At 35.3% G+C, this 13419-nt stretch overlaps 1 protein-coding gene across 1 annotated transcript in view; it reads left to right on the top strand.

The window, feature by feature from the left end:
• LOC115218890 (sodium-dependent multivitamin transporter) overlaps positions 1 to 4913 on the top strand; it is a 108693-nt gene extending 103780 nt beyond the window's left edge. The window contains exons 13-14 of the mRNA XM_029788889.2: positions 2327 to 2406; positions 4662 to 4913. Of these exons, the coding sequence (XP_029644749.1) occupies positions 2327 to 2403 (77 nt within the window). The 3' untranslated portion in view covers positions 2404 to 2406; positions 4662 to 4913. The remainder of the gene's footprint in view (positions 1 to 2326; positions 2407 to 4661) is intronic.
• The last annotated feature ends 8506 nt before the right edge of the window (positions 4914 to 13419 follow it).

Genomic DNA, 13419 nt, shown 5'->3' with positions numbered 1-13419 from the left:
TAATAATAATAATAATAATAATAATAATAATAATAATAATAGCAATAATAACAACAACAATAATTATATTGAAATAAAGCTCAGGTTCGGTCTTATTCCTGGTAGGATTTATGTGGGTAAGGGGTATCTACCAGTAACCTTAGGCATCCACAAGTTTTCAGCTGTCTTTCCAGTGCTTAGAACCCTCCTGGTAATCCTTGCAGTCCCTAAGAGGCAAACTTTCTATAGGAGTTCTATCGGGCATTCTATTTTAATCTCCTTCAGCCATTTGGCTATATCTTGGTCAATTATTATAGGCACGACCTTTACTGTTCTCATGCTCCAAATTATTTATTATTATTATATTATTATTATTATTATTATTATTATTATTATTATTATATTATTATTGTTGTTGTTGTTGTTGTTGTTGTTATTAGTATTATTATTATTATTATTATTATTATTATTATTATTATTATTATTATTGTTGTTGTTGTTGTTGTTGTTATTAGTATTATTATTATTATTATTATTATTATTAAGGCGGTGAGGTGGCAGAATCGTTAGCACGCTGGACGTAATGCTTAGCGGTATTTCGTCCATCGCTACGTTCTGAGTTCAAATTCTGCCGAGACCTACTTTGCCTTTCATCCTTTTGGGGTCGATTAATAAAGTACCAGTGAAACACTAGGGTCGATTTAATCGACTTATCCCCTCCCCTAAAATGGCTGCCCTTGTGGAAAAATGTGAAATTATTATTATTATTATGTGTTAAAAACTCACAACTTATTTTGCTGGGTATTATGGAAAGTGTCAGCTGTCCACAGCCAGCAGACTAAGGTGACACTTGTTTTACTGGTCATGCTTCAAGAACCCCGTGAAGAATTCTTGAAGTTCCAAGCAATGCTGATTTTTGTCAGTGTTCTACCTTCACACTTGCAACGATCTTTTTCAGCCATGATGGTAGTTGAGTGCTGATACTTCCAAGTGCACCAATTACTACTTTTGACATCAGTCTACTCTCTTCATTGACCACAACCTTCGTATTTCCCACTTTAAATCGTCATAGTTTATTTTTTCTTCTTCTTTGACATTGATTCTGTTGTCACCGAGACATGCCATGTCGATTATCACGCATGTTCTTTCTGTTTTATTCACCACAACAATGTCCCGTTTCCGATGTCTGGTTGGGTGATCGCACTGGATCATTGTATCCCATAAGATTTTGCAATTATTCTTGTTATTGTTGCTGTTGTTGTTGTTGTTGTTGTTGTTGTTGTTGTTGTTGTTGTTGTTGTTGTTGTTGTTGTTGTTGTTGTTGCTGCTGCTGCTGCTGCTGCTGCTGCTGCTGCTGCTGCTGCTGCTGCTGCTGCTGCTGCTGCTGCTGCTGCTGTTGTTGTTGTTGTTGTTGTTGTTGTTGTTGTTGTTGTTGTTGTTGTTGTTGTTGTTGTTGTTGTTGTTAAGGCAGTGAGCTGCCTGAATCGTTAGCACGCCGGAGAAAATGCTTCACGGTACTTCGTTCGTCTTTACATTCTGAATTTAAATTCCGCCGAAGTCGACTTAGCCTTCCATCCTTTTGAGATCGATAAAACATGTACCAGTTGAACAAGAGTGTCAATGTAATCAACTTACAACCCTCCCCCGAAGTTTCTGGCCTTGTGCCAAAATTTGAAATCATTAATTTTTAAGACAATGACTTGGCAGAGTCGTTGACGCGTCGGACTCTTTCCGTTCTGAGTTCAACTTCCGCACAGATTAATTTTACCTTTCATCCTTTCGGGATCGACTCTGAATATTTCACCACCCTAGTTTTGTTACCATTTGGCACAGCATCTAGATTTTTAAGACAGTGAATTGATCGTAACTTTCTGTGGGGCGTTGCTAACAGACTTGTAAAATATCAACTTTCGTCACGAGTCGAAACTAGAATTCTCTACGAAAAATTTATTAGCACGCGTATCGCTCACGTGCTCCGCCTAAAATAATGAATGATTACATCAGAACGTGCACTCTTGGTGAAGACTAAATAGAATTGGACATCGTGTGGGTCTTTTTTAAAGACTATTAGCGTAGTAAGTGAAATTAAATAGCTGCAGTCAGTCATTGGAGGCTGATTTTAGAAATGGTTCACAGAGAACTTCCCGCCCACTACGAAAACCAGCACACATGTTTGAAATAAAACTGCGAAAAGCAGGAGATTTCTGTCATATTTCTGTTGTAATATGATGACAATAATATTTATATTTTTCGGGTTGATGAGGTGATGTGAGAAACAGAATGAATGTGAAAATAATTACGTTTCTATCGTTTCTTCATCTTATTGGAAATGTTTCTTTTACCACAGGTGGCACGACGTCTAAAAAGAAAAAATACACAATTTGGAAATACAAGAAAATACCAATTCCTCCGCGGAGTGCCTAGAGAGTAAGTAAATAACTTATTTCATACGAAAATAGTAATAAAAACAGAATCGTATAACAACGTGTGAAGAATGCAACTTGCGGTGTACGAGGCTGCGTTGAAAGCACTGTTGAGAAGTTGAACGTAATGTTTTTAACATCTAGGTAGATGTATAATGGTAAAAAGAAGATATATTTAAAATGGTTTCACTAAATTTTCAAAAGTGTATTTTAAACATTAGCACAGCCCCTCTCCTCCTCCTTCTGGTCTTGCTGAGCAAATCATACCATTGGTAGACTGACAACCTACCAACTGAAGTTGAAACAGCAATTCCCCAGAAATCAAATTCAGTAATCGTTAAGGATCCGAAGTTGTGGCGTTCATGGCTTTCCGGAAAACATCAAAATTATAATTCAATAAACTTCGGTATTGATCTATGGTTGGTATCACAATATCTGTAATAAACTTGGTCAATTAAACATCTCAGATTTCGTTGTCGAATCGATCAGTTCTAATGGAAGGGAGAGAAATATAGGATGTGACAGTTTATAATCGGGAAAATTTTATAGTAACGATCTTCTATGTGATCACACAATATACTAGAAACAGAAGACAAAGATACCTCAGATCACTCTGACACATACACACACACACACACACACACACACACCACACACACACACACACACACACACACACACACACACACACACACACACACACACACACACACGAAGAAAGGCTGAGGACGCTCGACCTTTGTTCTCTTGAAAAACGCCGCCGCCGTGGTGATCTCATTCTCGCCCACAACATCATAAGCGGGAAGTGTAACCTCTCGAAAGAGCTGTTCTTCACTCCTGCTCCGGAGCGTCGGCTGCGGGGTCATTCCGAAAAGCTCTACCTGCGACGATTTCATCTCAATCGAAGGAGAGGAGCTTTCTCCGTCCGGGTTGCGGATCCGTGGAACAAGCTGCCAGACGAGATGGTGAAGATGCCGACGACCGCTTTGTTCAAAGCCTTCCTGGACCTCAAGTGGCCTGAACTCTTTACATGAACACCACCCTGTACTTAACTCCATGTCCCCCTACATGGCCTTGCTATTTGCTTTTGAGCCAAATTAACTAACTAACTAACTAACTAACTAACACACACACACACACTTACACCGCTACCTAAGAAGAAGAAAAAACATTGAATAATACGGTCCTGTGTCCCCTTCACATCAGAAAAAAGACAGGATGATCATGGCTGGAATGGAGGTCTACCTCATCAGGGTTAACCTGGAGCTAGACAAAAACAACTTAACCTGTAAATACCGTAAGAAATTTTGCTACTCCTTTATCTTTGACACTCCAGATGTCGTAATTCCTTCAACTGTCGTCTGCATAAGCGAGTTGCGCTGTTGTCAGGATAACATTGGAGATGATTGAAGTGTCGAGGAGACGGGGCTAAGCTGCAGGCAAAGCAGACGATTGCCTGAGGCCCCGAAAGTTGGTGACATCAAGCAAACACTTAACAACAGAGACAAAACTTCTTTATCCAACTAAAAACATAAAAACAATAAAGCGAGAAAAGGAGGTCAATTCAAGAACAGGGAAAAATAGAAAGCAACAGTGGATAGGTGGAAGTAGACAGGAAAGTCGTGCGGTCTTATGACCTGTCACATGATTTTCATGAAACATTTTAAGTTTTCCTATGACATAAGGGGCCGTAAAAGCTATAGATTTCTTGTTGGCAATTTAATTATAATTTGGTGGTGGTGGTGGTGGTGGTGGTGTGGTGTGGTGGTGGTGGTGGTGGTGGTGGTGGAGAATGCATTGTTATGATGGTATAAAGTGGGATGGTGGTTGAAGGGACGCACATTGCAGGGTTGAGAATAGGGAGCACCCATCGTAGTGCTGAGAAAAGGGATTACATATAATAGCGCTGAGAGACAGCGCGTATTGTAGGACTTCACGATGGTGTTGAATATCTTGGTGTCATCCCTGATTAAAGAGAATTTTGCTTTGGCGAATAATCTCTTGTTCGTAGAAATATCGCCAAGATTTTGTCTCTTTTCAAGAATTTCTAACTTTAGAAAACAAGCAAACTACAATTAGAAGACATTGCTTTACATTATTTACATTTGACGGATATTTGTCCTCATCTCTTAAATATAGAACTGGACATTGTTTTCCTTATGTGTTTAATGGTTGAAGATAAATGACATTCTTCTTTATTTTTCTCTTGGATAGTTGCTAATGTTTTGTCTGTATTTATTCTCTAATTTGTTTTTACAGAACGTCTGGCGGATTTTTGAATACTGGATTTCTATTCTAAATTCCTACATAAAAACCAATGACAGAATAAAAGTGAATTCCGAGGGAAATATTTGATAGAAACTAACAGTTGTAATACTCGTTGAATTATAATTTGGAATAAGTGAGATCTTAAAGCCCAATAACTTTCTTAAAGTTAATCATTGATGAATGAATTATAAGGAAGAGAAAACAAAAGAGAAACTGCTTTGTATAATAAAACAACAAACTACATCAGTCGTTTGTCTTTATTTCTGACGTTGATTAAAGACTTCCTTTTTGTCTTTCGTGTATAAATACTGGCATGGAAAGTAAAGAAGGCGTCTTGCTTTGGCTGTAGATATGGAAATGTACAGAGGGGGATTAGTGGAAACTTGACTATTGTCTCTAGTCTCAATAGTAGATTAAAAGTTTTCCATCGCAACAATTGACTGTGTTCTATCTTTAATCATTAGACCCCCAATTCCTGAGTTCAGCTAACTATGGTATGAGATTGACCATCAAGTTATTAGAATTAAGTTTCGAAAAATTGATAAATAATACTTGGTGCCAATGGCCTTATTTAGCCTAAGGCCTTGCTCGGCGTCAATGGCCTTAGTCGGTGTCTGTAGTCTTTAATAATACCAACGGCCTTCGGTCAGTCATTGGTACTGCATACCAATGGCTTCACTCAACGACTAGGATCTTACCCGAGGTTTAAGGCCTTACTCAGTACCAATGGCCTTACTCGGAGTCTTAGGCTTTACTCAGTATCTATGGCCACAACATTTAGATATTCCAAGATTTAACACTCAAATATCCCAAGTCTTATTACATCTACAACTCAACACTCAGATCACAACTGTACCAAAGGAAAAGCGTTTCCTTAGCTTACATTTCGGGGTTTAAATCAATTCTCGCTAATCAGATTAAGAGATTAAGAGAGCGACAACAAACCATGTCACGATTGAACCTTGGACCCAGATTCTTGCCCGCTTGTGTCCACTTAGTGACTGTATCCAGATATATATATATATACTAGCAGCATAGCCCGGCGTTACTCGGGCTTGTTTTTTAGTTGCGCTTTAGTTATGAATAAATATGGACGACCGTAATGTCTTACAATTACCATTGCATCTTGAGTCTTTTCGTGCATATATTGAGGGCTACCTGTGAAGGTAGAAGGAAGAATGCATACTTTTCCCAGACTTTTATGGTCAGCATCGTTATCCATTCCATCACGTAGGTGTATATAACTGTCGCAGCTCAGATTCCATTTTTGCACACATCAGTAGCATTTTGGTTAAAGAAGTCTTGGCAGCGGTGGAAGTAATTGAAACGGTTATCTCTTATCATAAATCGGAATGCGTAGAATTCCTTACACGAAACGGTTTTTGTAGAGGAATTCCAATGTGGAATACCGATATGGTATCCATCCTCTACGTAAACGTAAGCCAGGGAATATTGTAGTGGATCGTATGATCTGCTTAACTCATTAATGCGCTGAAGTCCACGCTCTCGATATTTAATAACGATGTCACGTTTGTTAACCTCCTCCCCAGATAGAAGTATCGCGACCTCATTGAAAGAAGGAGAATCCGTGTTCACCGGATGGCCGCTTATCAGCATCAATGACAACGCTGAAATTTTCCATAGGAGCCGATTCCAAAGCGTATTTAAAGCTCTAAACGTAGCTGTTGTGCCTGTGTAGCATTTCCTGCAGTTCAAGAAGAAGCCCCATTCTAGCTTGCAGTTTAATTGAGTATTTGTCGTTTTCATCTGTGAAGGCAAATACATTTCGCCTTGCTGCCAGTTGAAAGCTGTCTGAAATAAAGTATACCTGGAGAAATTGCGGTGGATTATTATCAACAGGCTGCAGAGAGCCGATAAAATGATGCACCTGACCATGAACTTTAAAAGTTGTCATAAATTCCCTCTCATCAAATTTATAACTGGATCCAAATGAGGTCATCTGGAAGGCGCAATTGTAATGTCGGATATCTTTAAGGAAGGCCCTTGAGAGAGAATGGGTACCTGTAAAAAGTTTAAGTGATTGTGGTGGGTCCCTAGGTGTAGAGAGTTTTACCTTTCCATTTGAACAGCACAATCCCGCTGGTTCACCTACCCATTTTTTAGCATTGCAAAATTGACAAGTTTTAGACATGCTGCCAATCTGATTGTCAGGGTGGTCTGCATAAATCATTAGTAGGAATATAATTGAAAGCCTTCAATGACCATCGTGATTTTACTGCTCTCGAAATACCTTGCCTATTGGCCCTGTACTGAGAAACACTCCCTAGTCGATTGGATCTGTTATCTGCTGTCTCTGCAACTCTGGCAAATGTCGCAGAGGCAGCGTTTCTACTCAGACGTAGTTCACGTTGAGCCATCGTTCTCTGCAGTTCTTGCAGCTCGTGTAGCTGCAGCATTTTCGGTCTAAACGAAGTCTACACCGATTATTTTTGTCTGCAGCTTATACATCTGCATTAATCGTTGCATTTCCTTCGTTCTGATGTCGAACATTTTCGTTATTCAGCGCAGCCTGTGGGAATGTAGTTGCTGAGGCATTACTGCTGCCTTGAATCGAAGTCTTGTCATCATTTTCAGTTGAATGAGAAGATGCAATGGGAACATTATCTCCCTCCCGTCGATTCAAGCAACGCTCATCTATGGACATAACAGCCACATGAATCGAACTCCCCGCAATTTCAGACTCTCTACTACTCAACGACGCTGAATGAAGCCTCCTTCCTTTCATCATCTGTTTTCGGGTCGATTGTATTATAGCCTTCTTTTTTTAGGCATTGTCGTGTGAAGCACATTTAGGCAAAATGATGTGGCAAAAAGTATATCTTAAATGCGAAGAAATTTCAAAAAGTAAAACGTAAAAAGAGGTGGGTTTTTAATTCCTACTACGTCAACATGCACCACAATTTTTTTTTATTTTACATGTTTCCGTTAGTTATCACCAATAAATTCATTTAATAGTTACTGAACAATAATTAAGAAAGAATGTCTCAGTTCGAAATCCATAAAAGAAGGTAAACAGTTCTTGTATAGTAGCAAAGATAAGTTTTTGACAGCTGTAGTTAAGTTGGTATTTTTTAAAATATTTAGGAAAAAACTTACAATGTATAACGCTCATAGCAGCTCTAATCTGTTGCAGCATACAAAGGCAGTGCAATCCAAATGACTAAGCAAAATGTTCTGTCTTACGCTAATGCAATTAGTTTTTCTCACAAAAAATCGATTGAAATCGCTAAATTCTACTCAACGCTGAAGCAGTTGACGACCTTGAAAATTAGTGCATTCACGCAGCGAACATTACTCCTCTGCATTGGATCAGCTGATCCGTCGTTCGCTCAAAACCAATGACATCACAAAAAAATTCATTTCGACCCTTTAGAATTGGAATTTTTGAAAAGTAAAAATTTTGCATTATGTAGCTTGTTATTCTCTTCAAGTGAACATTTTTCTGGTTGAAATACACCGAAAAATAGCGACACAGCAGTCAAAAAATCGTAAACATTAGAGGTTTTCGTAGAAAAAAAAGCACATATTTATGTACATAATTTTTGGTCTTAACATGGTCCAATTTGAATTTTGTCTTCTACGGAATGAAGAGCAAGCTTTCTTCTATCATACTCTCAATTTTGGTCAACTTGCGCCGCAGGGTCTCGGAGGAGATAGTGTTAGTTGAAGGCTACCAAAAACCTGCCCCCCTCCCCACACACACACAGACAACTTCAGCTTTATATATATAGATATAAGATATATATATATATATATATACATATATATATATATATATATATATATATATATCTACATATTATATATATATATATATTATATATATATATATATAATATTATATATATATATATATATATATTATATATATATATATAATATATATATATATATAATTATTAAATTAAATTTAGAGTAAAAATTGATATTTATCAATTAGAACCAGTGGTCTAGCATATTAAAGAAAGAATCCGAAGATCAAAATATTTATATATACCAATTAAGGACTGCACACGAAAGGTGGACAGTCAACATGCTAGATATAGACGTCAAATCGCCATTCTTCACAAAAAGTTTATGTTCTCAGATCAAACTTAGCAAAACCAAAGCAATAAACAAGTGAAAAATATACGAAATAAATATTTACCCATGTACTAAATTTAGTTTCAGCTGTTATTTTCCGCAAGGAAAAGTGCAGCATCATCAGCATGGTCCCATATAAAATGTAATTTGCTGGACTAAATGCCAACACGACACCAAAATATCACGTGCATGGAGTACGGCCTATTACATTTGAAATATATATTTCAAATGCCTCTACTTTTGGCGCGGTGTGACCCGGGAAAACTAGCCTGCAGCTAATAGTTAGCAGCAGTTAATTTATCGGTTAGAGAACAAATATTTATAAAATTAAATTTAGGGTAAAAATGATTGCTTTGGTTTTGCTGAGTTTGATCTGAGAACATAAACTTTTTGTGGAGAATGGCGATTTGACGTCTATATCTAGCATGTTGACTGTCCACTTTTCGTGTGCAGTCCTTAATTGGTATATATAAATATTTTAATCTTCGGATTCTTTCTTTAATATGCTAGACCACTGGTTCTAATTGATAAATATCAATTTTTACCCTAAATTTAATTTTATAAATATTTGTTCTCTAACCGATAAATTAACTGCTGCTAACTATTAGCTGCAGGCTAGTTTTCTCGGGTCTCACCGCGCCAAAAGTAGAGGCATTTGAAATATATATTTCAAATGTAATAGGCCGTACTCCATGCACGTGATATTTTGGTGTCGTGTTGGCATTTAGTCCAGCAAATTACATTTTATATGGGACCATGCTGATGATGCTGCACTTTTCCTTGCGGAAAATAACAGCTGAAACTAAATTTAGTACATGGGTAAATATTTATTTCGTATATTTTTCACTTGTTTATTGCTTTGGTTTTGCTGAGTTTGATCTGAGAACATAAACTTTTTGTGGAGATGGCGATTTGACGTCTATATCTAGCATGTTGACTGTCCACTTTTCGTGTGCAGTCCTTAATTGGTTATATATATATATATATATAATATATATATATATATATATATATATTATATATATATATATCTATATATATATATATATATATATATATATATGTAGGTCCCGGGTTGATTCGGGGTTAACCACAGTAAATAAGGTACTCAATACATAGCAGAGTAAAATTAATTTATTATATAGAAGGAGCTTCTACAGGACTAGAACTGTTTCATTCAAGAGAAATCTTCAGGAAGCTAGTTAACAAGAATTGTATTGCCATTTATACATTTAGGCAGGTTGGTGGGGGACTTTTTGGGGGTAGGCATAGCGCAAAATATCATACTTGGGCGATTTGACATCTATATCTAGCATGTTGACTGTCCACTTTTCGTGTGCAGTCCTTAATTGGTATATATATATAATATATATGTAGGTCCCGGGTTGATTCGGGGTTAACCACAGTAAATAAGGTACTCAATACATAGCAGAGTAAAATTAATTTATTATATAGAAGGAGCTTCTACAGGACTAGAACTGTTTCATTCAAGAGAAATCTTCAGGAAGCTAGTTAACAAGAATTGTATTGCCATTTATACATTTAGGCAGGTTGGTGGGGGACTTTTTGGGGGTAGGCATAGCGCAAAATATCATACTTGGGGGAGTGGTCAAGGAGTCAGTGTTAAATTAGATAGAAGAATAAATAAAAAAATTAAAAAATATATATATAAAAAAAATATATATAAAAAAAGGGAATAGAGTTTTAGGTAAATAAGGAGATTCTCACTTATACCTATGCACATATGTATACATATATACACACACATACAAACATATATACATATACATACACACATACATACACACACACATATATACATATATATACACTTACACATACATATACATATCTACACATACACATATATGTATACATACACACACTCACATGCATACACGTATACACACATGTATATATACACACACGACCACACATACATATACACACAGAAAAATATATATACACATACACACACATACTCACATACACGCATACACACACATATCCACACACACACATGCACACACAGCACACTAGTCCCTATATACACATATATACACATACACACATATATACACACACATACATATACATACATATATATATATATATATATATATATATATATATATATATACATATGTGTACCTATGCATACCTACACATACACACATATATATACACATACAAATACAGACCCATTCCCTAATTTTAATTTTATTATCTTCATTTATTACTTTTGTTATCTTTGACCGCTGGTCACAAACATCTTGGCTATGACAGCCAGTCCATTTATCTGTCTACTGGAAAACAAGCACTCATTCACTCACGCACACTCTTTAGCACGTACACTCACTCATTCGTACACTCATACACATACACGCACGCACGCGTTATATTCATACATACATACATCTACATACATTCACGTATATACACATACGTACGCGTACCTACAGATTCATGTCTACACTCTTAGAAGGCTAGTCTATACATATACACCAATAAATATAAATACACACACATACATATACACCTACATACAAATACATACATGTATATATATATATATATATATATTCACATATATATACACATATATATATACATATATATATATATATACACACATATACACATATATACATATATATATACACACATACACATACATACATATACACACATACACATACATACGTATACATACATACATCCATACATCCATACATACATACATTTATACACATACACACACCCACACGTATACATATACATACATATATATACGCGCATGCATACACATACAAATACATACACATACGCATATACATATACATACATATACACACACATATATATTATATATATATATATATATAAATATACATACACACACATACATATACATACATACATATACAAATATACGCACACACATACATACATACTCATATACACATACACGCACATACACATGTACATGCGTACCCATACACACACACACGCGCGCGCATCCATATATACACATAAGTACACACATGCGTAAAAGTATACATATATCTATGCTTACACATACACACACACACGCGCGCCTCCTTATATTCATACTTACATGCATACTCAAAAAATAAGTAAATAGTAAAATATATATACGCGCAGTTATTCATACATGCATACTCAAAAATAAATAATAAATATTAAGTATATGTACGTGCAGTTACCTATTATATAGACGGATACATACATATAAACTTACACATATATATAATATATATATATATATATATATATATATATATATATATATTATATATATATATATATATATATATACATATATACACATATATATACATATACATATATATATATATATATATACACACACACACATACACATATATATATATACATTTTTTTATATATATATATTTTTTTTTTTTAATTTATTCTTCTATCTAATTTAACACTGACTCCTTGACCACTCCCCCAAGTATGATATTTTGCGCTATGCCTACCCCCAAAAGTCCCCCACCAACACCCCTTTAAACCTGCCTAAATGTATAAATGGCAATACAATTCTTGTTAACTAGCTTCCTGAAGATTTCTCTTGAATGAAACAGTTCTAGTCCTATATATATATATATATATATATTATATATATATATATATATATATATATATATATATATATATATATATATAGTATATATATATATATACACCTCCACAAACAAACTTTACGATTTTTCAAATATGTTGTTTGTATCATATTTTAACTTTGAAGGGCAATTTCATGACAGTTTATTTTGGAGAAAACTATGTTCACTTACGGTAAAAAGTGTGAAAAGTTTTTATCTGCTCAGTATCGACCTCTATCAGACTTCTAGACACTTTTTTTGGCGCCTTAACATTCCTCAGTAAGAGAAACCGAGAAAAGTGGTAGTAATGAGTATATATATACACTCTGTATGTGTGTGTGCGTGTAAATATAAATATATATATATATATACTCTGTATGTGTGTGTGCGTGTAAATCTCTTATGATGAAAGGCAGATTTTCTCTGCCTGTTCCCATATTTCTTTTTAATACAATTCTACAATATAGAATTTCTTCAATTAGAATTTACCTATGATTTTTCCAAGTAGATTCGATTGGTTCATGGCATGTAAAGTTTTTTTAATTTGACCCCCAATTAAGCAAAAATTCGAGAAAATTCAATATTTTACGATTTCCCTCTCTCATTTCAAGTGGTTTACTCCTGCTATTACCACGACACTTTCTCCTACTTTCTCTTTGCAAGTGTGAAACTATTAAAGTGAAAGTATTTATATAACAGGGATGAGCCATTAATACTGGTCATCCTTTTTGCTAGAGGAAGATCCGATATGGTCTTATATGCTACACCACTGGTTTCAATTCATATTAATCAAATTAATATTCAATTTTTCACCTTTATTATGTGTGTGTGTGTGTGTGTGTGTGTGTGTGTGTGTGTGTGTGTGTATTAGCAATTCGTATAAAATTGCATCAAAGACTTGAACTTGAATAAGTGGTTTCACATAAATGGGGATAAATTAAAAATGTTTGTTGTTATTATTATTACTGTTTGACTATTGTAATCACGTTTGTTGGTTC

Source organism: Octopus sinensis, linkage group LG1 (assembly GCF_006345805.1).
Source record: "Octopus sinensis linkage group LG1, ASM634580v1, whole genome shotgun sequence".
Taxonomy (NCBI): domain Eukaryota; kingdom Metazoa; phylum Mollusca; class Cephalopoda; order Octopoda; family Octopodidae; genus Octopus; species Octopus sinensis.
The sequence above is the reverse complement of the archived record's forward strand: the minus strand, read 5'-3'. Positions and strand labels throughout refer to the sequence as shown.